Source organism: Eucalyptus grandis, chromosome 9, assembly GCF_016545825.1.
Source record: "Eucalyptus grandis isolate ANBG69807.140 chromosome 9, ASM1654582v1, whole genome shotgun sequence".
Lineage (NCBI taxonomy): Eukaryota > Viridiplantae > Streptophyta > Magnoliopsida > Myrtales > Myrtaceae > Eucalyptus > Eucalyptus grandis.
Window position 1 is genome coordinate 16,367,724 of NC_052620.1, and position 24,778 is coordinate 16,392,501.

At 39.9% G+C, this 24,778-nt stretch overlaps 2 protein-coding genes across 2 annotated transcripts; one reads left to right on the forward strand and one right to left on the reverse strand.

The window, feature by feature from the left end:
• Positions 1 to 5,845: 5,845 nt before the first annotated feature.
• LOC104418412 (protein CROWDED NUCLEI 4) lies at positions 5,846 to 12,465 on the forward strand. Its single transcript, XM_010029749.3, has 9 exons — positions 5,846 to 6,350; positions 7,566 to 7,775; positions 7,871 to 8,124; positions 8,623 to 8,893; positions 8,982 to 9,065; positions 9,260 to 11,151; positions 11,240 to 11,537; positions 11,821 to 11,995; positions 12,096 to 12,465. The coding sequence occupies exons 1-8, from the start codon at positions 6,147 to 6,149 to the stop codon at positions 11,902 to 11,904; spliced, it is 3,297 nt and encodes a 1,098-aa protein (XP_010028051.2). The 5' UTR covers positions 5,846 to 6,146; the 3' UTR covers positions 11,905 to 11,995; positions 12,096 to 12,465.
• A 3,221-nt stretch (positions 12,466 to 15,686) lies between these two features.
• LOC104418413 (T-complex protein 1 subunit alpha) lies at positions 15,687 to 24,038 on the reverse strand. The gene is made up of 17 exons (XM_010029750.3): positions 23,699 to 24,038; positions 23,512 to 23,576; positions 22,935 to 23,024; positions 22,761 to 22,847; positions 22,589 to 22,648; positions 22,373 to 22,423; positions 21,944 to 22,039; positions 21,439 to 21,504; positions 21,002 to 21,219; positions 20,102 to 20,198; positions 19,653 to 19,739; positions 18,738 to 18,872; positions 18,416 to 18,520; positions 17,552 to 17,680; positions 17,316 to 17,419; positions 16,187 to 16,277; positions 15,687 to 16,088 (listed from the first exon to the last, which is right to left on the reverse strand). Exons 1-17 carry the CDS (start codon positions 23,769 to 23,771, stop codon positions 16,005 to 16,007), a joined length of 1,638 nt encoding a protein of 545 aa, XP_010028052.1. The 5' UTR covers positions 23,772 to 24,038; the 3' UTR covers positions 15,687 to 16,004.
• Positions 24,039 to 24,778: the final 740 nt, after the last annotated feature.

Below are 24,778 nucleotides of genomic sequence, written 5' to 3' on the forward strand. Positions count from 1 at the left end.
GAAAAATAGATTCTAGAAATTGTTCTTAGAAACAAGAAGTTGTTTTTCTTCTACTTCTTGTTTCTATTCCAAATTTTTTCCCAGAAACAATATATATCCAAGAAACAAAAGTTTTACCAAACATGTTTCTATTCTTTTTCATTCCCGAACAAAAGAACAAAAAAGTTATTAGTGGAAGTAAAAACATATTTTAACAAACAAGCCCAATAGTAAAAAATTTTATTCTTTGTTCCGGGAGTAAATTTGGAATAGAAATGTATTTGGTAAAAATTTTGTTCTCATAAACAAATTTTTATTTTTTATGTTTTCGGAAGTAGATTTGGAATAGAATCGAGAAGTAAAAAAAGTTAATTATTTGTTCCTGGGAACAATTCTAGAATCAAGCACCTCTCTCTCTCTCTCTCTCTCTCTCTCTCTCTCTTTGTTCTTCTTCCCTTTTTCTTTTTCTTCAACTACCACCACCGATTCCGTCCACTACCATCCGTTGTCCGCCGCCCATCGCCACTGGTCGCCAGCAACCAATCCGACAAGCTCGTGGAAGGCTCGCTAGGCTAGGGCGAGGTCCAGCGAGCTTGCTGGTGGCTAGGCGAGCCTTGTCGGGGCCTCTCCCAACCACCAACAAAGCTAGATGTCACGCCCCAAACCCCGAGACACGTGAACAACCCGCCATGGTCATGTAAATGCGACATACCCAGGTAGTGTCGCCGACCCCATTCAATTATTATGCGCATGCGAAACGTACTAAGAAACCCCTGACAAAACATACGGGATAGGATAGTGGGAAAAATCAATTCAAAATCAAACCAATATACTTTCATACATAATCATTCCAGGGTTTATATACACCAACAGAATCCAGAGACTATATGCACCAAAAATGGATTAGAGTTTATGTGCATCAAAAATGGTCAGTCTACACAATATGGATCAGTCCACCAAAAAGAGGAACAGTCCTGTGATGACTAGTCGGACTCGTTCGTCGATCCCACATCTTTCATACCTGACTGCACTGGGTCCGGAGACGATGGGTTGTCCACCCTACCATCAGGAAAGTCAGCTACACCTTCACCCAAAATAGCATCCACCACAGCCAATGGAATATCAAAACTATTGAGTGGATCAATCCTAAAGCCATTAGCCCCAAAACGAAACCCTGCCCTAAACATATGTGGTACCCTAACATCCTTGGTCTCTTGAATCCATATAGTGGTCCTGATCAGCTCTTAGACCTAATGGCTCCCAAGATCAGGAAAGTTGTGCACATGCTCGATAATCTGCACTGAGATGCCATTTTTCTCTGGAGGTCCCGCCATCTACGGCCCTATAATATTTTCCCACAACGGGATGAGACATTGTCTTAACAAGTTCACCCCTCCTAAACCCCTATCAGAAAGAAAATACGCCGACCACTCAGCACAAAAGACTTACCTCGCCTTATTGCCTTCCTACAAATTAGTACAATTCATATCACTCAATCACAGGTAGTAATAAGAACTTAAATAATTGAAACACGATCAATTTCACATGATGCACAATCACAACAAGCGTTTCAATCATTATTCACTGCCACACAAGGGCATAGCCAATTTGCAGTTCGACTATCTACTGACATTAATGCCAGGCATCGTCTCCCCCCCTTAGAGCGCAGCTTCATCACCCTGTCGACGGCATTCCCGAAGGAGCATGGGTCCAGTTGGCCTAGCCTCACTTTGCGACCCGAGCCACATCACTCTATTGACGGCATTTCTAGAAAAATAAAGATCCAATTGGCTAGCCACTACTGCAGCCGAGTCTTTCAACCAGCACACGACAATCAAATACTGATCCCTGGATACTTTACATTCCACTCACATACTCCAATTACAATATTAACCCTTAAAAATCCAATTTCGGTGCCAAACCCGACACTTAGGATTTTCTAGATAAAATCCATATTTTTCACAATCAACACACAATTTGCATTATCCACTCATCAATTTCAAATTATAAATACACAGCAGCAATCGGCATGAAATTCGAGCAATTGGGATCAAAAATAATTTTCGAATTTTTTTTTTATAATAATAATATTTTAATAATTTTCGGAATATAATATATTATTAAATAATCCAATAATTTCGAAACATTTATTTAAATCAGAAATAAATTCCTTTAAGTCACATCAAGGCTTATATTAAAATAAACCTACTTAACATTAAACTAAACATATTTTAACTTAATTAAACACCTTAATTTAATTAACAACTAAATAAACTAATCTAACCACCTAATCTCAATCAACCTAAGCTAAACACACTTAAAGCATCATTAACCCTTTAATCAAGGCTTAGTGAGCTAAACTCACCGGAATTGCTTTCCAAAAAGTCTCTGGTGAAGAGCACGACGATGCCAACGACAAACCTACACGAGTAACATCAAATGAGAACCGAAAGGCGACCAAATCAAGCTTTAAAGAACCGGATCTCGTTGGAACTTCTAGCCACTAACCAAGCTCGAAAGAAGGCGGCACAATGGTCGGTGGCGCACGAAATAGGCGAAAGGAAGCGACGATAACTCAGGCGGTGATTGGCAAGGACGTGCAGCAGCGATGAAGACTTCGGCGAGGTGCTGCGGCGTCGAGCAGCAGCTGCAGGATGGTGGACAACAAGCTGGAACACGCGGACGAAGGCGACAAGCGGGCGAGAAGATCAGCGGAGCGGCGCGCAGGCCTCCTCGATCGGACGGGCGACGACCGCGACGGCTCCGGCGAACAGCGACGGTTGCGACAAACAGGCGGAAGGGAGGCGTCGGGCTGGCTATCGCACGGTGCAGCTCCTTCTCTCTCCTCCAAGTTCAAATGAAGAAGATGATGGAAACAAGAGGGAAGTGACATCCCACCTTTTGGGATTCAATCCCCACCCTCCATGTGTCATATCCTCCTTCCTTTGCCCCAACTACCATGACCTAGGATGACATCATCTTCCACTATCTCAATCCTCCACAACAATATTCAATAGGTCTAATTTCATTTTCCCCCGAGGCATAAAATCTTGTACCTTAATTTCTTCAATTCTAATCAATTCTCTTCCAATTGAGTCTAATTAAAACCCATAAATTAATCTAATGTTCCTAATAAGATTTGTGACACGCCAGGACTTCCAATTTCGTATTCGATCTCAATTTCACGGTTAATTTCACTTTGACACGATACTAGTGCATTCTGATCTACCGGACAGTTTTTAGAAATTTTCATGCATTTGACCTATGGTTGATCAATTCAAGCTACAATGTACATCTTTGACACATTGGCGACTTTCAGTTGTCGGGGGTAATCTCAAGGTTTCAAATACGGACACAGGGTACCCAATTGACAGAAAAGTTAGTCTAGTGTCGATCGATAAGAATTGTGCGATCTGGTGGAATCACCAATACTTGATCACATGCCTCCGTTGAGTCGATCTATCTCCGGTCTCTAATCGATTTTTATTTGTGCCGCAATGACCCTTGCAGATTAGCTCGGTCGAAATGTCGCTTCTTGGTCAAATTCTCAAGTCTAATGCATTAGAATCTCTTAACGGCTTCACTTGATAAATTAGTTTTCACATGAGTAGCCGACTTAAGGAAATGAACTATATGCATGCCAACCAAATGCCCGTCTCAATTTATTGAAAATAAAATTGGAAGATCGGGATGTCACACTAGACCTCACCCAAATCTAACGAGATTGAGCTCACCTAGGCTTTCTTTGGCGGGGCTTGACCTCGCCGAGGCACCGTGAGGTCAGCATCGCCTGGTCAAGCCAAAGTCGACCTCACGATGGCTTAGTGAGGTCAAGCCTCACCAACGGCTGAGCAAGCTCAGACTCGCCAGATCTAGGCAAGGCCGCTTGCCCAACCAAGGCTCGGTTGAGCCTCGTCCAGCCGCCGGCGAGGCTTGGCTGATGGGGCACAACCTCGCCGAAGGCTAACGACACTTTGATGAGGTCGCCAGCCCTCGTCTGGTTGGTCACCGGTCATTCCAAGGCTGGCTATCGACCACCTTGAAGAAGAAGAAGGTGAGAAAGAAAGGAAAAAAAAAGGATTTGAAATAGAAATTTTGATGAGGGTACCAAACACAATTCTATTTCGAGAATTGAAGTTTTGGATAATTATCAAATGGCTTAAAATGCTTAGAAATTGTTCCCGCGAACAAAATAAATAAATAAAAATCATTTCTAATCAAAAATTATTTTCAGGAATAGAAACGTTATCAAACGCGTGCCCTTACTTGCCATGATTTGGGTTGTTGTTAAGTGTAATTGTGCCTAGTTGCTAAATATTTTTTTTTACTCTAGATAAGGCAAAAAATTAAGAATAAAACATAGACTTGATCATTGTGCATACTAGCTTTGACGTTCATGATAAATCCTATATATACTTTTGTCAGATTCATTGTGTAATTAAAAAATTCAAATTTAATATAAACTAAGCAAAACCTGGATGGGCCCATGAGAGTAGACCAAGCCCAAGAAGGAAATGCAGCGATTAGACGAACTCCTTTCCGACCTGGGACCGTGAGTTTATTGGATTGCCGGGCGTATAATCATGCGATAGAAAGATATTCAAGGGTCACTCGTGCGGTAGAAAAGTTTAACATTTGTTCTAAGCATGTGAAAAGCTCAAGCCCTTAAAATCTCTAATTTTCTAAGGTAAATCTATTGTCATTTATCACCATGTTCAACCTCAAACTTTAGAAAGCACTTTTTATGATATCCATGGTTGCTGTTCAATAAAACTATTTTGGTGGAATATAACTTAAAGGAATCCGCATAATGATAAGATTATCTCATAAATCTCTCCCAAACAATTTTCTCCATTTTCTAACAATTTAAGTTCATTAATACATTAAATCACACTACCTTTTGAATTATAAAATATGATATTGAGTCGTTATGCCACCAAATTCAAAGCGTTGTGGTGATTGTATTAAATATGTGATACAATGCAAGTTGTTATTGGTAAATTTATTACAAGTGTATGAGCTGGAGGTTTTCAATGATATTAATTCTTAATTGTACTCTAGATATCGCAATTATTGATTTTTGTGTTTTTGTCTAGGTAGTTGGGTTCGAATCTGAAATGCAAATTTTAAGTTCAATTTGAAAGATGGATGCAATTTCTAACCCTCGCCATTCGCTTAAATAAATGGAAATGTTTAATTTTTCATACCATTTTTATTTTTCTTAATTCATTGACAATTAGACGTTTGCTTCTTTGGATAAAAAATAATAAAGACATTTCATTGCATCCGATTCGGGTTTTCATTGGATATTTCTATTGCCATAATTGTTTATTTCCTTTAGCAACTAAATTGGCCTTCTATTTCATTATGTTGGCAAGTTTTCAATGACCAAATATGATATTCTTGTCCCTCAATGTAATTGCTTTCTATTTGACAAGCTTAGTTATAAAAAAAAAAAAAAAGGTTTAAAAAGCTTTCAAATTAACAAAAATTAACGGAGTACATATTTGTCATCAACATATTGGTTTGACTTTTTGGTTAACAAAAATTTAGTTTTAAGATAAATTCGTCATAAGCGTATCAATTTGGCTCTTTTCGTGATAATCAACCCTAAAATTAAAATTTCATCTGATGCTGTGAAGGGCCCCGGTGTCGACCCCCCGCCATTCATTTCGCTAATATATGGAAGGTAAAATGCTCAAAATCGGCGGTAAAATCATCCGCGCTGTTTAAGGACGGAAAGTGTCGATCGGCGCGCGCCGATCTCTCCAGCGGCCTTTTTTCCGCAAGAGATTCGGAAGTGCGATAGAACAGTCGCCCTCTAGTCTTCGGTACGGCGCCGTTTCCAAAATCCCCACCCGACTCGACTCGACTCGCTCCGCAACCCGGTCAAATCGCGTTTCGAACGCCGAGAAAGCGCCGAGACTCTCCGATCCGACTCAGCGCGACTCGCCCACCGCCAGCCAGTCTCTTCTCTTTCACTCCTTTCGCAGCTCACCCATTTTTCACTTTACAGTTTACACTCCCTGCGAGGGAGAGAGAAAAAAAGGGAGGGGGCGGGGCGAGAACGTGATTTCCAAGCAGGGCCAGATCGATCGAGAGCTGCAGCGGAAGAGAGAGAGAGAGAAGAGAGAGAGAGAGAAAGAGGGGGGCTTTTAGGTTTTGCGATGGCGAGCCCTCAATCGGGGCGATTGGCTCCTGCTTCTTCGGGGAGATTCGGGTCCCTGACGGCAGGGACTAGGGCTCCGCAGAGCCCGCTCGGCGACGAGGCCGTCTGGAGGCGCCTCAGGGACGCCGGGTTCGACGAGGAGTCGGTCAAGCGGAGGGACAAGGCCGCCCTCATCGCGTATATCGCGAAGCTCGAGGCTGAGGTTCGTGGGCTCCCCTCCTTTCTCTTTATTTTTTGTTGTTTTCGGCCTGCGGGGGGTAGCCAGTGTCTTGTGGTTCCTGTTGGGGTTCGGTTTTGGTGTCCTTTTTGCTACATTTATGGTGGTCTATGAGGAAAGTTTTTGTTTTTTTTTTTTTTTTTTTGGGCGCAAACCTGCATTGAATTTACTGGGGAGTGGAACAGAGAAGGAAACGGTGGTTTTGATTTCCAATTCTTGCATTTGCTTTGGGATTCTAGTGGCTGAGAATGTAAACCTATCTGGGTTGCTTGCTTTTTTACTTAATTTGATGACATTGTGGCAGCGATGGGTATTTTTAGGCACGGGTCAGTTGCTGTAGACTGAATTAATATCTTACGAGCCATGCGGACTGCAGCATATGCTGTTCAAACTTGTCTTGCAAGTCGAAAGTTGTTCACTTATGGCCTGTGGTATTTATCATGCTTCTTATTCAAAGAAGAAATGCCATTTGATCTATGTAATCTCAGTTCATTGAGTTATGATGTTGTTGTGCTGTATAGGGTAATTTGACAATAGAACTACCCATTCATTGAATTTATAGATATCAATGGGATAGGCTGGGGAAAGGATGTGCATTAATTCCACATAATGGATGGAATTTGCTGTATAATCTTCAATAACTCGGCTGCAGGGTTTCCATTTTTTTTTTTTTTTTTTTTTTGTGAGTTGTACATTAGCTCATCAGTTGGTTTCCCTTGCAATTGGCGAAATTCTACTTCATAATTTCTGATAACTTATGGGGAAAACAAAAGAGAAACCTAGAACTGTAAACCTTACATGTACAAATAGAATAAAATAAGGAACTGTTATTTTATGCTAATAAATTTCTTCCCTTTATTATCCTACTTATGAGACATAATGAAACCAGGTTATGTCATTTCTGCTGTTGAAAGGTCAGTCTGGATCACTCTGTTTTGTTTCTACTTCACCCCTTTCAGGACATGTGAGATATATCTTGAATTAGAGTAATCTTCGAGCAATCAATGGTAGTTTTCTAGATCATGTGGTTTTATACTTCTTAGGAACTACAATCACATTGTTCTCCTTCTATTATGGAGTATCGATATTCTAATAAGTGCATTGGGTGTTGCTGACTTTTTAATGCGTTGGTGTCTATTCTCTTTTGGTGTATTACAACATCTTGTTTTGCTATGTGTGATCTGTATCAACTGCTTGTAGATTTTTGACCATCAACATCACATGGGCCTCCTTATTCTGGAGCAAAAGGAGCTTACTTCCAAGTACGAGCAAGCTAAAGCCTCTGCTGAGGCTGCTGAGTTAAAATGCAAACGTAACCAAGCAGCTCATCTGTCTGGTCTGGCTGAAGCTAGGAAGAGAGAAGAGACATTAAGGAAGTCTCTAGGAGTTGAGAAAGAGTGCATAGCAAGTGTAAGTATAATGACTGAGTTTGCTGAAGTCTCTAGGAGCTTTGTTTGTGCTTCTTTCATGTTTGAGCATAGATTTTATTTAATGAACTATTGCAGCTCGAGAAGGCCTTGCACGAGATGCGTGCTGAATCTGCTGAAACGAAAGTTTCTGCTGAAAATAAGTTGTCTGAAGCTCACTTGATGGTAGAGAATGCTCAAAAGAAGTTTACTGAAGCTGAAGCAAAGCTTCAAGCAGCAGAATCTTTACAGGCTGAGGCTAACCGGTATCATAGACTTGCTGAAAGGAAGCTGCAAGAAGTTGGGGAACGGGAAGATGACCTAAGGAGGCGCATTCAATCTTTCAAGTCTGAGTACGGTTACTTGCTTACTGATTAATGGCGCTTCAGTAGTTTCTGTATAATGCTTATGGATATTCTGGTTGAAATTGAAATGACTTTTGCATTCTCTCGGCCTCTTCTTCTTCTTCTTCTTCTTCTTCTTCTTCGTTTTTTTGTTAAATTGTGGGGGACGTGTGCATTCCACATGCAACATGAGTTGAAAGTGATTTGTATTGGTAAAGTAATTAGGGAAATGATCTTCCAGTTAGTTAGACTATGTACACCTACTATGTATCAATAGAATTATTTCAGACTAGTGATGGAAATTTCAGCTGTCATAAAGAGAGTTAGCCACTGTTCGCTTTTGCTGCTATGGCGAAATATGAATGGTATATTCTCAACATACCAATGCATTACTTGAATTAATCTAATGATTTTATTTTGCTTGTCAGAAGAAATATCACAATAAGGCGCTCATTGTGTGAGTGTCTTGTCTTTGAGTACTTGATGTGATTTTCTTCTTTTTGGCAGATGTGATGCAAAAGAGAATGAGATATTTCTTGAGAGGCAATCTTTAGGAGAAAGGCAAAGAATTTTGGAACAAGGAGAAAAGAGATTACTTGACGGACAAGCTTCACTAAACCAGAGAGAGGGATATATATTTACCAGATCTCAAGAATTGGATCAACTTGAAAAAGAATTGGAGGCCTCCAGAGCTAACATTGAAAAACAGCGTGGAGCCTTGAATGATGAGAAATCTGATTTGGAACTCAGAGTAGCTTCACTTGTGGACAAAGAACAGGTTCCATCTAGTTCTCATTAATATGTCTGCACTTTTGTGTTCGTGAACTTTTAAGGATACGAGTCCTCTTCTGTTAATGTGTTGACAGGATCTTTTGAGAAAAGAGGTTTCACTGAATCAAAAAGAGCAAGAGCTGCTTGTTTTACAGGAAAAGCTTGCCAGCAAAGAGTCGGTAAGTTCTCTTGCTGTCAATCACTTTTTTTGTGAGAAGTGTTATAGTATCATCTGATAATTTGATGGTGGCACCGTGCAGAGAATCATGTGCACATTATTTCTTCTTTTATAAAATATTTTGCCGAGGACTTTCAATGGTCCTTTCTGATTTTAAAGTTCACTAACTTTAAATTATACTACTAATGCTACTAGGCTGACATTCAAAAAGTAATTGCGAATCAAGAAGCTGTTTTGCGGTCAAGGAAAGCTGAATTTGAGTCAGAGATGGAGATGAAACGTAAACTTGTTGAAGATGAAATCGAAACCAAGCAACGGGCTTGGGAGTTGAGGGAGATGGATATCGCTCATCAGGAGGATCACCTTAAAGAGAGAGAGCATGATTTGGGCATTAAGATAAGGTCCTTGACAGAGAAGGAGAAGGATGTCAAAGAGAGGTGGGATAATGTTGATGCAAGAGAAAAAAAAGTAGCTTCTGCAGAGGCAGACTTTGAGCTTAGGAAGGATATGCTACAGAAGGAGAAGGAAGAAATTAACAAACTGAAACAAGATCTTCAGAAGTCTTTGGATTTGCTTGAAGACAAAAAGAAGCAAGTTGATAGTGCAAAGGATAAGTTGGAGGTTATGAAAACTGAAACAAGTGAACTATCGGTTTTAGAGATAAAACTCAAAGAGGAGCTTGATAGGGTCAGGGCTGAGAAACTGGAAGTTATGGCAGAGGCAGATAAGCTAAAACTAGAGAAGGCAAAATTTGAGTCTGAGTGGGAATCAATTGATGAAAAGAGAGAAGAACTGAAGAAGGATGCTGAACGAATTGCTGAGGAGAGAGTGGCTGTTGCAAAGTTTCTCAAGGATGAACGTGACAGTCTGAAAATAGAGAAGGATGCAATGCGCAATCAATACAAACACGACGTTGAGTCACTTCGTCTTGAGAGAGAAGAATTCATGAATAGGATGGTGCAGGAACGTTCTGAGTGGTTCAGCAAGATTCAGCAGGAACGTACTGATGTCTTGCTGGAGATTGAAGTGCAAAAGAGGGAGTTGGAGGACTGCATTGAAAAAAGGCGTGAAGAATTAGAAAGTTCCTTAAGGGATAAGGAAAAAGCTTTTGAGGAAGAAAAGAAGAATGAACTTCAGCGAATTGGTTCTCTTAAGGAAGCAGCTGAGAAAGAGTTGGACCGCGTTGCTTTGGAAATGAAAAGGCTTGAGAGTGAGAGGATGGAGATTAACGTAGATCGTGAGAGAAGAGACCGGGAATGGGCGGAATTACAAAATTCTATTGAGGAGCTGAAGCTGCAACGACAGAAATTAGAGAGGCAGAGGGAATTACTGCATGTCGATAGGGAAGAAATTTGTACCCACATAGAGCAGATGAATAAGCTGGAAGATTTAAAGCTAGCCTTAGATCGGAAGGCTGTTGAGACGCAACAATCTGTTTCCGAGTCCAGGCTAATGAAGATATCTGGGAATAGACATCCTAAGCAGCTAACTGCTGTGAATAATAATAATATGGACTTGGATGACAGAGTATATGAAGTGGGTCATGTCAATGGACCTAATTCACCCACTTTGCAGAAAGCTGGTCATTCTTCTTCTCCCAGCTCTGCTCCTCTCTCATGGATTAGACGTTATTCCGACTTATTATTCAGGTCTTCTGAGAAGTCTCATTTGGCATCTGAAAAGGAGCCTTCCATATCTAAGAATGACGAGCAGGCCACACCAATGGTAAGGCAGCTGGACTTATCACTCAGATATGATGTGCAGAAACATGAACAGAAGAAGAGGCTGGAAGGAATTCGGGGAATGAGTCGGCCGGAGAAACATGTTGGGGAAGAAAAGACGATATTTGAAGTGCCAACTGGAGGTGAGGATGCAAATGAAGAATCTAAAAAGAAGGAAACTGCCAGCCATAAGCCTTCTGAATCCATTGCCGAAAAAGGGCCTCAAACCAGAAGAAAAAGAAGGGTAAAAGAGTTACTCCCAAGAGATTCTGTTAATATTCAACCAGAGGAAAGGAAAAGCAAGAAGAACAAGGGAATGCAAGTTGATGGCGGGGCTGATCTCTCTGATTTAGCCAACACCAATCAGTATGATCCATCTTTATGTAGCTTATTTTCTTGCGCCTGTTTCTTAAATTTAAGATTACCTGTTGAATGCTCACATTTTTTTTTCCAGTGTAAATGCAGGACAACCATGCATTGCTGATGTTGAAGATGCCTCTCTATCATCCAAGGAGACTCGGTTTGTAGCTGAAGAGACCACAGTATTAGTTGTTGATGAAGTTGTTAATATTTCAGTGTCTTCTGAGAAAGAAAGTTTGAAACAGCGTGTTAACGAAGACAACAATGACCATCTTCTAGAAGGTGGATCTGCTGATGCTGAACATGTTCCCGGGGGTAATGGTGTCCTCACACATGAAACAGCTTCAGTGGTACTTGTGGAAGATGTCAGGCTTGTTGGTGACATTGGTCAGGTAATAACAATGCTCTTGCAGTTTCTAGAATAGATGTTGGAAGGTTGTGCCTTTTCACTCATATCGATGATAAAGTTGTGCTCGCCATGATCCAAGTTTCCATCTACTTTAGTTGGAAATGATTAGGTTAAGGTTAGTTACTATATTGACAAGGGATGGCTTATGTCTGTTGGCAGTGAACCATTCTGTAATTAAATGCTGCATATCCAATGGTATGCGTAGCTTCCTGTCTGATTCCTTTGATATTCATTACTTCTAAATTTGTGCGTGTTCTTTCTTCTAGGGTCATGATGTATCAGCTAAAGCTGACCAGATACCTAGAGATCAAGGTCTCAGCAATCTAGATACTCATGGGGAGGATGGTTGAAAAACTGGAAATCAGAGACGGTTGTAAAACAAGTTATAGGTGCCTGGATATATAGAAGACGGTTTCCGAGTCATTTGTAGATGCAAGAATGGTAATGCATTCTCTTCTGAATTAGCAACACCTAAAATTTCAGTGATGAATCTAATGTTTTTCTTGCTCCATTAATTAATTATCTTTCTCTGATGTAGCAGACGGTGGAGGAGTTCGTCAGAATGTATCGGAGCTTGCTCTAACCCTTTGAGAATGTAAATGACTTTTAATGTCTTGGTTTCTTTGCTTGTCTTGTCGATATGCAAAGCGATTGTTGGCGGCCTTATGTGTGGGCTGCGGTAGTGAGCATTTCTTTTGGGCTGCTTGTTGATAGTTTGGTTAGATAGGGGTGATGATAGGTAAATCTGCCTGCTTGTTTTTTGGTTTTGAGCAGATTGAGGTTGTTAATGGCTTGATCAGTTTATTTGTTTAACACAACTGGCATGTTGAGATTCCTGAATGTGGACATTTCGTGTATTATCATTTTGTCCATCTGAATATGAAAATCACTAGAAGTTAGCTCGGTTTTAATGCCCTGAATTGCGGACCTTCTTCAATTTCGTCCTCTCTGGGGTTTCTTGGGCTAAATCGAAAAGATGAACTTCATATTGAGAAAATTTGCAGGATCTAACCGAAGCCCTTATCTACAGCCCATAATCTTGTGCTTTGGTAGAGACGGTAGTGGGCACGTTACTGCAAATTTGCAAGTGAACCCACGCGAAGAAGGCGCATCGAAGTGCAGCCCAACAATAAAATAAAATAAAAAATGGTTTGCGCAATGACCCTGCGGAACACGACCAACTGCTGCAACCCCATTCACTAATGGACACCGTACAATGCCGCAAACTCCGAGGAACTACAAACCTTTTCACAGAACAGGCCAGGAGTTCGTGCTGAGTTGATTACTGGCGTGAGCCAACCGCGACGTGCGTGACCTGGACCATTCATTGAAATGTACCATTCATTAAAATGGGCAGCACTTTCTTAGAGATGGGATCGATTGTATTATAGCTATAATAAAACCCAGGAGTTAACCCAGTGATCTCCAAATCCAAGGGCGAAATGAAGTCAGGTTGTCTTAGAAATATCTCAGAGAGGAAACGTGAAAGGCGTTCAACACATATCCATATCATTCTAGTTACGGTTCTATCAACTGTCAATGCTATTTTTTGAGGTAAGGGAGGTTGCTATGACGGATGATTGCGGGAAGGTTCAAGGAGACTCTGGTTGTCCTAAGGAGGATGGCCATTTTGTCCCCTAGCAATCTAGCCTCGACTTGCCAGTGTTGAAGCGGGCGTTGTCATGGTAGTATGACTCATGGTCCATTTTACAGGAAATTAAACGTATAATGTTGCACTGGGGAAGGAAGAGGAGCCTTGGGAACCAAGTAAGTTTGAGTTCTTACTTCAGAGGATACTGAACGTTAAGAGTGGCGGTGAAACTGCGAAAGGAGATGCAGATTCAGGGAAGGAAGTGCTCTGTAGCTATATCGGTCGTAAGGTTCTAGAGGAGGATAACAATGGCTCCGTTTGCAGAAGTATCGAAGGAAGAGAGAAGAGGGATAGCCGGCATTAATGGGCAGATCGACATCTGGTGGTTGCATACAGCGGCGTGGTGTTCTGTCTTGGTTCGCATTTAAGGTAGTGCACCCCAAGGAAAGACTCGATGATGATGGATAGTGGAAGTTCGCGAAGTAGCAATTTTTTTTTTTTTTTCCCGATGGAAGCTTCTTGGAGGTAATCACTGATAATAACATTGGATTATATGGAATGGGTAGCATCCATCTAGATGTGAAAATGTCAATCTGAAGCGATTGAGCCTATGAAAGAAGTCAAATTGGGAAAGTAGCATTCCGTGAAAAGACGGTTAAAACAATGGCATCTGACCAAGCAGGGCTTTTGTGTAGAAATGCGTCGTAGATCATCGGAGTTTTCCTATTTAGCAATGAAGTGATCACAACCGAATGTTAATAATGAGTCGAGAATAACCCTACGCTGCCACCACATCCGCTCTTGCCAACTGGGATTTTCTTTCTTTTCTTTTCTGTTCTTTTTTAATGAGATTTAGAGTGATGTTATCACATTATGTGGTATGATTTGAATGGGAGACCACCGTCGAACCAAAATAAAGTTTAAAAAAAAAGTGTAAATTGGAGGGTCAAATAATAGTTATGGACAAATTATTAATTGCATTCCTGGAGGGAGAAGAATCCTTTAATATAGGAAAAGGGTATCAGAATTTTGCAATAATTTCAATTTCAAAACTTTTCGAGCGATCACTTGTATACTATTTTTGTAAAAAAAAATCAAATCACTTCAATGCTATCGGCAATATGTGATTGGAAAACCCAATGTGGTAATATTTTAACATAAATTGTGACTTGCCGATCAGATAAAGTCAGCAAAAATAGTGCGTACCGTTGGTTTAGCCATTCGTTTTCCCTCAATTAATCCAAAATGTTTTTCAAACCCTAATCCTAAATATAGGAATCGGGGCAAAATTAATGTCCGTTTGGATGTTTTGAAGGGCTCTAATCAATCTTCTTCGCCATGCTTGCCTCCATTCAAAAGTTATTGAGGCCGACATTTGAAAGCTGAAGAAAAGGAAATCGCTTCGTTCCTCCGGCCGAGGCAAAGTCCAATGAGGTGAGCCCTAAAGAAAAAGTTGTAATTGAGAAAGGTACCGTTGGTTTAGGTGAAAAGGATAAAGAGATTGAGAAGGGCATCAATGGTAATAAACAACAACAAAGCAAAAGTGATGAGGTCGAACGGAATCTGTTGCAGGCAAGGAAGATGTTCGAAAGAGGACGTTGATGACGTTGCAAAGAACACATCTGAACCTAAGCAAGAGGGCGACGTAGCAACCAGAAGCTGTTTGATCATCGGTGGCCGATTCTCTTCGGTGGAGCTTGCGGGTGTCCTAATTTTAGCATTGAATATGATACAGAAAACAAGACAGAACGGAGAAAGAAATGCCAGAAAATTCTCGGAAAAAAAGAGTTGATTTCCAGTGCCATGGTTTTGGACTCCCAATTACCACGGCATTTCATCCGTCGATTTTAAAAATCATGTCAAACTTAGAATATATTAAAAGAGCCACGTAAACCTCTTCACCACAATATATTGCTTGATAAACTTAATTTTTTCCACTAATTTGACGCTCAAATAATTGCTCCAAAAATTTTAACATTAAAATGAGAATTCTGCAAAACTTATAGCATTACCTATCTTCTTTTTCTTCTTTTTCTTTAATACAGAAGTTCTTTTCAAAACTTAAAGCTACATATGTCCTTGACCTGCTTTGTTTGAGGCCTAATGCAGACCTTGACACTCTCTGACGTTTAACATATAAAGGGTGGACATGTACAGGACTGGTAAAAGCCATTGTACCAATGAGGCATAGGGCATGCCGGCAGATAAAATAAAAAACACAATCCGACAGCCCACCATGTTAGCGGCGTTTGTGGTAAACCAATCCTGCTTTGGTGAGGTTACCTCGTAACAAGACACCCAGGATCCAAAACAGGCCCCTGGACTCCACTGTAATTGGGGGAAAAAAATTAGAACACCTGAGGTTCTTTTGTTAAAGGCATCTTGTTACTTACTTTCAGCAGGTAAAGTACTCTAAACATCAGCAATAACTTACAGCAAGTCTTCCTCCCGTTAAGCTTGTGGGGAAATAAGGGTCACGAGAGAGCAGAGGCTCAAATCAATTTAAGAGGAAAAGGTAACATCTTTAACCAAATCAATCAATGATCAAAACTCGCCCAATAATTTCATTTGGAAAAACAGATGATGAAAGTCGAATTTCCTGCCCAAGCATTTCTTCCGTCATCATGGTAAAATAGGCTTAACAAAAATAGAAACAGTGCTCTGCTGCCGAAAAGCAAGATGAACAATGCTCAGCCATCTCTGTTCAAAAATTGCCCCAAGCATAAGATACAACTACTAGCATCAACAATACATAGATAAAGAGCCTATCAGAAAAAAAAGGCTAAGGACAATGCTTGATAGTATCTCCTCCAACCTGTGGTGGGTGCCACTCAAGTACCAATTAAACAACCCAAATTCCTATTCCTCGCCCTGACTTTCATCCTTGACAAGCTTGATCATATCATCAATTCGAAGAATTGTTATAGCAGCTTCAGTTGCAAACTGAGGAGCAAAAGGTTCCAAAAACAAATTATAGCAGCTGAAATCCAAAAAATAATAATAATTATTAGTTATTGCACATTTGCATGCGTCTTCCTTACCTGTAGTATCTTTACTTTGCTCATTGCCGGTTCAATGACACCTGCTTCTAAGTTGTTCCGGATAGTTCCTTTAGAAAGATCTAATCCCATGCTGCAAAGGTTGACATGAAACCAACGGGATCTTTATTGTAAGAGCCAACAGAATAAAGCAAGCTAAGTAAGCTTATAATGAGATACTACAACACAAGCTCCTTATCAAGACAGTAAATGGTCTCATGAGTAAGGTGTTCATTTGATGCTGGTCCAAACTCGGATGATTGGATCAACCTATCCTTGATCCCAGTTAACATAATATAGACTTTAACATTTTATGAATCCCTTTGTATTATTGCCTATTCCTATGGCACTTAACTTGAAACAGTAAAATATATCAGGATCTTTTTTTTGTTAGAACATATTGACTTAAACTGCTACGTGAGCTATCTTTCATCTTACTTGTTAAAACAAATCCAACCATATAATTGCAACTTTGAATAATAATGTCCCTTCTACTGAAAAAAAAGTGATATCCATCCATACAATATTTTCTTCTCTGGGTAAAAGATATAACTTTCAAGAATTAGTGAATAAGCTTACAAATTCTCTGGAAATCAAACCACCATCAACTCCATTCCATGACATCACTCTTTGGGCATAGCAAATTAATTTACATCACCTTAAAAATTGTGTTCTACAGGCTTTTTGGACATCCAACAAATATTAAGGTATGTTGGTAGGGAAGCTATCCATCTGCCTAACAATTAGTTTGTATACTGTCATTTCAATTCTTGTTTAAGCATCTGCAAGTCTAAGCATCAGAGTCAACAAACTAAGCTGTGCAGAGGGCATGAGAACAGGTGAAATCACATAATCTAGCTGATCAAATTCAAATTTGCTTTCCCTGGAAGTCACACAACTGTTAGCTCCTGATTATTATAGATGTTCCATAAAAAATTGCCTATACTGTGTCCACGCGTGTTTATCCATGACTGTGGGGGTGATCTTGTATACAAAAAATTTCTCAGCACTCCTCGCAGTGAATTAGACTAAAATAAGCAGGAAAGATCAATGGATTCAATCTTAATACATGGTTACCTAAACACTGGCCAACTACAAAAGATGTAATTGTAAATACACAACAAAGAATTACCTTGACAAATGCTTCTTGTCAGCCTTAGTTTGTGCAGTGTGGTGGTAAGCCCGAAGTTTTGCAACTAACTCAGTTGCATCCTTTGCAGCATTGACAGCAAGCACCTTCAGCAGAAAAAAGATTTTAGGAAATATAGAAGATAATTTCCAAAGCACTGCCAAATAGGATGTGCTCCATTAAGCCCAGATAAAAATCCAAGTGAAGTTTGAAAAACATCAATGCATGTTAATACAGACCTTTGGTATAATTAATAATGACTCTGCAAATTCTGCAATAGCCAACTGTTCACGGGATCCTAGCGTCGTTGCTAGATACTCCAGGTAGACAGATAAGGCAGCCTCAACCGCACCACCACCTGCTACCACCTGTAATCCCAGCATAACAATAAAAAGGGGGGAAATGGGAGGACAAAGCAAAGCAATCAGAATAACGTTTGTAAGTACAGTGCAGAAATGCATATCTTACTTAAGTCATTCTGATACACACAATCAAAATGCTAATAGATTATGGGCTGAAAATGCTGACATTGTACAATCTACTAACAACCAAATTCACAGGTAGCTGGTTCAGTTCTACAAGGAAATACTCTTGACATTATCACTTAATATTTAGCCACTCCCAACATCATGGGTAAGATAGCTCTTTGGGTTCTTTTATATGACTTTGTTTTGGTTTCTTTTTTTTTTTTTTTTTTTTTTTTTTTTTTTGATGAAAAAGGGTTGCACCAGAAGTCGAATAAGAAAATCCCTAACTTCATCACTGGAGGCAAGCACCAGAGATGGCATTTTCTCGAGTACTATATACCTTGAACCTCTCTAGCTTAAAATTCAAAGATAGCAGGAATCAGTTATCTGGCAGGCAAGTCTAGCAAGCATGCCATCTCTAACTCAGAGGGCCATTTTCAAGGGATAACAAAGGAAACTGAGCAAAATTCTTCAGGCCTCAAAACTTACTTTCCTAGACCTGGCTATATCATAAGTAATCAATTCTACAAGAACAGCATCCTGAAGTTCATCCATCTCATAGTTAGTTCAGTAATAACCTAGACTAGCATCAACAGGCTCATCTTCAGGAAAATAAAGCGAGGCGAAAAGAATTACCGTGTTGGATTCAAGAGTCCTCTTAACAATGGATAGAGCATCATGGAGAGCTCTGTCCATCTCATCAAGCATATAATCATTTGCACCTCGAAGGATCAAAGAAACCTACAACAAACAACCCAACTTGTATGAAACAGCTGATGTCTACCATCCCCCCCCCCCCAAAAAAAAAAAAAAAGAACAGAGCCACAACATTAAGCAATCAGGTACAGTAAAGGATGTAATGATGTATGAATGCTGAAACTATAACTAACTTCCTAAGGTCTATGTCAAACCAATCCCACTCAAAGACTTGAACTGATTTGAAAAAGCATGTACTCACCACACTAGTTGTTTTTGTCCCTTTAATCAAAACCACATCATCATCAGAAATGCGCTCTTCTACAACTTCATCTGCATGTCCGATAAAGGATGAATCATATGTTTCGTCTCCTTCCATGTCCGCAAATGTTGAAACCTGCATGTAGTCAAGGAAATACCAAGGTACAGAATTAGGATAAATCCACAGAATCAGGAATCTGACCCGCAGCACCAGCAGGAAAAAGAAAAACAACTGGCAGCAAAATCTAAGCAAAGTTATGACCCATGCTCACACTCTCAATATACTCAACCCCCCACTAAAGGCAAAACAAACAGAATATGCAACATCAGATGAGATTATGATAAGAACAAGAAACCACATAAGGGCGTTCCATACAGAAGATTCCAATAATCATTCATTGGCAAGGAAAACGAAGAAGGCATCTTACTCCCTCCAACAAGAATTAATCGGTTCATACAAGGAGACTTCTGCTCAGTTTGTTGGCATTTTACAAAGAGATTCGGTCAAGTCAAGCTTTCTCCAACATTGAAAACCCAATTAAAAAAAAAAAAAGCTCATAACTGGCAAAGAAAAACAGTGAAAGTTTTAGTTTTTAAAAGGCACATGTCAAGTACTGACAAGTCCAATAAAAAACATTTTGCTTAGGTGAAAATAAGTTCATTCTTATATGAAATGGTAAAACATCCTGTAGTAAATTAGATATCAAGGCAATGAAGATTAGCATAAACCCATCAGAAAAGCCATCCTGCATCTTTCTTCAACATTTCAAGCCATTGCTGAAATACATAACTCAGATATCAACATATGCATCACATTATTTTTGAGTTCTCATCTTACTTATGCTCTTATTAGCAAAGTTTGAACAAAAAAATAAACTGCGGGCAAGCTTTGAAGAAGAAAAATTGGTGAACTTGCCATGGTTGCACCCGTTGCTTTGGCAATGTGACGCATATCCTCTTTCCGCACACGTCTCACAGCAATTGCACCAGCCTCCACAAAATACTGGAACAGTAAACAGGTACAAAAGCAATTTATAAACTCTAAATCAAACAAAAAACCCAGATGACATAGTAGATCTTCATTTATTGAAAATTATATCAAATAGCATTACATTATATGACTGCAGCCAATTCAAGTAAAGACAGATCACTCACCTATGACCACTTCATACATGAGGAGAAGTTTTAAGAGATCATTTGACAAGATAATAAAACAAACATCCACATATATACTAATTAATAAAAGATGACGCATGCGACAAGAAATAACCAAAGAACATCAATTTCAAACTTATGTCTGCATGCTCATTTTACAACGTTTCAAGGATAATAGAAAGTAAAAAAGCAAATCATGTAGAAGATTGCCTTAAGTGCCATGTCATCAATCCCTTTTGTGGTCAGAACAACGTTGGCCCCAGCTTTCAGTATCTTCTCAATACGTTCTTTTGTCATGTCAGCTTCCCTAATAAAATGCAAATTTTTATTAGTGCCTGCATTTAGCAAACAAGATGAATACAAGTGGCCCACCATTTAAAGACTATATTTAAAGAACTATGAAGGTCAGAAGGTAAATCAATCAACAGGCAACAAGAGAACCAAAAATCTACCCAAGTCATATGAGCATATTGCATGAAAGAGTTAGTATTGAACAGTTGCCACAGCAATCTCATTCTCCTATACTAAGTACACTGCAATATACACCCACTGACAATGATGACTTAGTGCGTGCTTGGTACAGTTGAAGCTGTGCTATAACTATGCTGTACTTGTGTTGTGGTGTGCTATGCTGTGCCAAAGCACATGTATATATGGCACCAGATCTTTTAAAGCTGCTATGCTATAGCAACAAATGATTAATGCATTTGGCAAAGACGTGAGATTACTGTGGCTATCAAAATGACCACAAAACAAATATTTTGCTGTATATTTTGGTCCTTATTATTATGTTTTTTTGGATATACCATTTTCATCATCATCATCATCATCATCTAATGATAAGTTGATAATTATAATATCTATATGTCCCCATAGTAGTAGTAGCAGTAATAATAATAGTAATAACAATTGTTATGTATATGCAAAATTTAGGGAGCCCAAAACAGTTACAGCCTCAGAAAGGACATAAAGAAATTAAACTTCACTCTAGTGGAAATGCAAAGATCCGCCGCTCTTAAGGAAATGACTTGAGCCATACAATCATTGAAGAGATGACAGACTAATTTACCAGCCTGTCAGAAAAAAAAATGAAGTCCACCATCTCTTTACCTTTGTCGAATTTTCTCCAGCTCCCTTGGATCAGTCACAACAACTTGGACACCCAACTGCATTTTAGTCTTCTGAAGATTGAAGTCAAGACATGCAATCTTTGCAGGGGAAACTCTAACAGGCATTCCTTGGGCAGCACGACCAGTATTCAATGCATATCCATTCAAAAGGTAGCTATCTCTGGCACTTTTCCCATGAGCTTTGAGAATATTGATCCCCTAAACATAAAGAAAGGCATTAGTGTGCTTCAACGATCAGGAAAATTTTGCTTGTAACACAATCAGCCTGATAGGCCTTTACAGCAAACAGACTCATGCCATGGTTTAGTCTTTTTTTGGCAATGTCACTGCTGATTAAGATTAAAAAGAAGCAAAAGAGCTCCATGTCAACACCTCCTACAGTATTATCCTGACAAGATATAAATACGAACTACAAACCTTGATAGGATATTTAACTTCCCCGCGGGCATTGGTCATTTTTACTGATTGTACTGCATCTACAACCTGAAAGCAAATTGTTATGCTCCAGCAACAAACTAACAGATTAAAATAATTACTTTATGCGCCATATACGATGCATCCCTTCAACAATCATCCTGGAATGCTGCACGCAATCATGAAGCATATAGAAAGGAAACTTGAAGTAATTTCATCCAGCACGAAAACATGACAGGAGTTCTACTCAAGAAGAAACCTTTAGGTTAAGGAGTTCAGGATCAACTCCCAAAACTGTTGACAGACCAACATGATTGACACATGGAAAATACATAGTGACCATATGCACAGCCTCACCAGAATATATAACGAGCAACAATGTTCATACTATCTAAGTTCCATGCACCATGGCTCCTACCTCTCCTCTCAAACAAGATGCCTCCCTACTTGAACCACAACCATAACCAAGCGGATAAAAGTTCCACTATTGTAGTGACTGTCGACATACCAAGTTTGCAAAGAAGTCACTGTCATCAGCAATCAACTTTGATGACATGCTTGTTTTGGCACAGTTCACAAGGGAATCTTTTCCGAGCTTGTCAACCTATGAAAAATCAGAAAGCATAATGTTCAAAAAGTTAGATCATAGCCAAACAAGTTTATAACCAACACATGGAAATATAAAATGGCTCAGATCAATTCCTTAAAGAACCTTCTGTTTTCTGGATAATTTCACATCATGATAAAGCACAGAAACATGTGTCGTAATTGTGTCATTCCTATATCAACGAAATGACTAATGCACTATCCAATTTGCACTTAAGCATAAACTTTTCTTTAGCCATTACTTATATCACCACACAAGCATATATATGACAAACAAAAAGACTAATCAAATTGTGAACTTTGCAAATTATACATGCCCACAAAGCCATACCTTAACTGCCAATTTTTCATCAACATATTTACAAGCTTCCCTCATAGCAAGCTGCATAATAGGAAACACACAAAACATGAGATAACTTTGCTAGATAAACATGAGAAATGAGATTATCTTAATGTGCATCCATGCTCTGACTGCTCGTGTGTCAACTCCTGTCATATCTAGGGGAAATGGGAATATAAATAGAAAAGTGGGAAACAAAATACTCACTCTGAAACCACTAATTATCGATGTTGGATGAATCTTATTCCTCACCAGATCATTTGCCCTCTGCGAAAGCAATGATCAAGTCACTGATTAGACAAGATATCACTTTAAAGTAACAAAATAACGGGACACCCCACAAACTAAGCCGTGCCCAGCCTCAAGTAGCCACCATTACCTTAAGCAACTCTGCAGCTACAATGACCACTGAAGTCGTACCATCTCCGACCTCTTTGTCCTGAAGCTCAGCCAACTCAACTAATACCTGCATACCCCAGTGAAGCAAACATGAGTGCCTAAATCTTTAAGCTTCGGAATCTAGTCACATCACAAGAGGTGACTGTCCACCCACCTTAGCAGCTGGGTGCTCCACTTCTAACATCTTGAGTATGGTAGCACCATCATTAGTAATTGTTACATCACCGATGTCATCAACCAACATCTAACTCGTTGAACAAGACAAGTAGAGAAGCAAATTAGATTTTTAATCTCTACATAGGAAAAGCTCACAGCAAACAACCCGGACCAAATGCAACAGTCAACAGTAATCCCTAGAAGTTATTACCATTCCATACCGGATCAACCCTAAAGTTGAAGTTCAAGTAAATCATAGAGTTGGCATCATTAAAACTTCTGGTGACTCATTTCATCTAAATAAACTATTGAATCTCACACGACCAGCAGCAAGTGCATAGTAACAAAGATAAACCGCTCTACGTTCAACACATCGTGTCAAATCAAATCAGCAGCTCTGAGAACATTGAAAAAGCCGAAACACATACAATAGCGTCAATCTCAACAAACTAACAAGACCAAACAACAATCTCAGACCTAACAAAGCAAAACCCAGTTCAGCCACACCCAACTGCATTTCCGCTGAAAATGAAACCAAACAGCCAGTAAATACACACATCGCCACAGAACCATACCTTGTCAAGACCGACAGGACCGAGCGAGGACTTCACGATGTTGGCGACAGCCTGACAAGCCACCACTGTTCCAAAATTTCCAGACGAAACACAACATTCACAAACCTCACAGATTGTAAGCGCGAACCGGAAAACCTCGACCGACCGATCGGAAAGGAGGGAAAAAGAAGGAAAAGGACAGGAGTACCGTTCTGAGTGCGGACGTCCTGGCCGGACTGGCGCTCTCCTAGAATGTCGGGCGTCTGGGCAGAGAAGGCCATTTCCGTTGCTCCGGGTTTCCGCAGAGAGAGAGATGGCGAGCGAGGGGATCGGCGCGCGCGTGAAGAAGACGAAGAGGAAAGAGCTGCGAGAATGGAGGTAGCCGGATCTGCGGCGGCGACGGCGGCGGCGGCGGGTGGTGGCGGTGGAGATGGAGGAGTCACTCGATGCCGCGAAGAGTGACTGAAGCGAAACCCTCGAGAAAGAGAAAAGCGCTACGGAGAAGGAAGAAACGCCCCCTCGTCGATTCGCGAAGGTTCAAAAAAATGCGTGCGCGAGCGAGGGTTTTCTTATTTTTGGTGCCCCCACAAACGATGCCAGTCGATTTATTAAATTAATAACTGATATTATCGACCCAAAAAAAATTTAATAACTGATTTCCTCAATTAATTTTTGAAAACTTACCTTAAAACAAAATCCTTTATTTTATCCGTACGGACACCAATACCCAAAAAAAAAAATTATCGACAATAAGCTCAAACTTAAATCATTGTGACAAGCAAACCCTTCTCCATCAAAATTCCGTTCGAGATAGTCATCGAAGGCTTCAAGGTTGAGGCCGCCATAACCTCTCGACCGTGGCCTTAGATTTGAGACTTGGCGCCTCAGATCTGAGGTGCAGTGGACTCAATTAGAGGGACAGGTGTGCTGCACGGTGTGTTCAACCATGGCCTAAAATTTGCCCTAAAATGGCAATTTCTCTCTTCAATGACCATATCATATTTTTTTTGCACTTTAGAAACAATGCTACTTTTGCTTCACTAGAGACATATCAGATCTACATCAACTTCGCTCACCTTAGGGTGAGCGATTCTAGAGCCAATCTAGGTTTATCGAGAAACTAAATTTTACTTGTCGGAACCATTCTTCAGTTTTCAGAACCTAAAAAATTATCCCACATACCCTGCAATTTGCCTTGTCACAAGGTCTACTCAAAAATTGGTTACTTTTTTTTTCCTTCATTTTTAGTTAAGGAAAATGAAAGTAAGCACAACAACAAAATAAATAA

Bases quoted from the DNA above. Each gene is read 5' to 3' on its own strand.
- LOC104418412 (XM_010029749.3), top strand. From the start codon at position 6,147: ATGGCGAGCCCTCAATCGGGGCGATTGGCTCCTGCTTCTTCGGGGAGA. The intron at 8,125-8,622 runs GTACGGTTACTT...TCTTTTTGGCAG, and splicing joins ATTCAATCTTTCAAGTCTGA to ATGTGATGCAAAAGAGAATG. The intron at 9,066-9,259 runs GTAAGTTCTCTT...TAATGCTACTAG, and splicing joins AGCTTGCCAGCAAAGAGTCG to GCTGACATTCAAAAAGTAAT.
- LOC104418413 (XM_010029750.3), bottom strand. From the start codon at position 23,771: ATGGCCTTCTCTGCCCAGACGCCCGACATTCTAGGAGAGCGCCAGTCC. The intron at 22,424-22,588 runs GTGAGTATTTTG...CCTATTATGCAG, and splicing joins CGATAATTAGTGGTTTCAGA to CTTGCTATGAGGGAAGCTTG. The intron at 17,420-17,551 runs GTCTGTATTAAC...TTTCTGCTGAAG, and splicing joins CATTATTAATTATACCAAAG to GTGCTTGCTGTCAATGCTGC.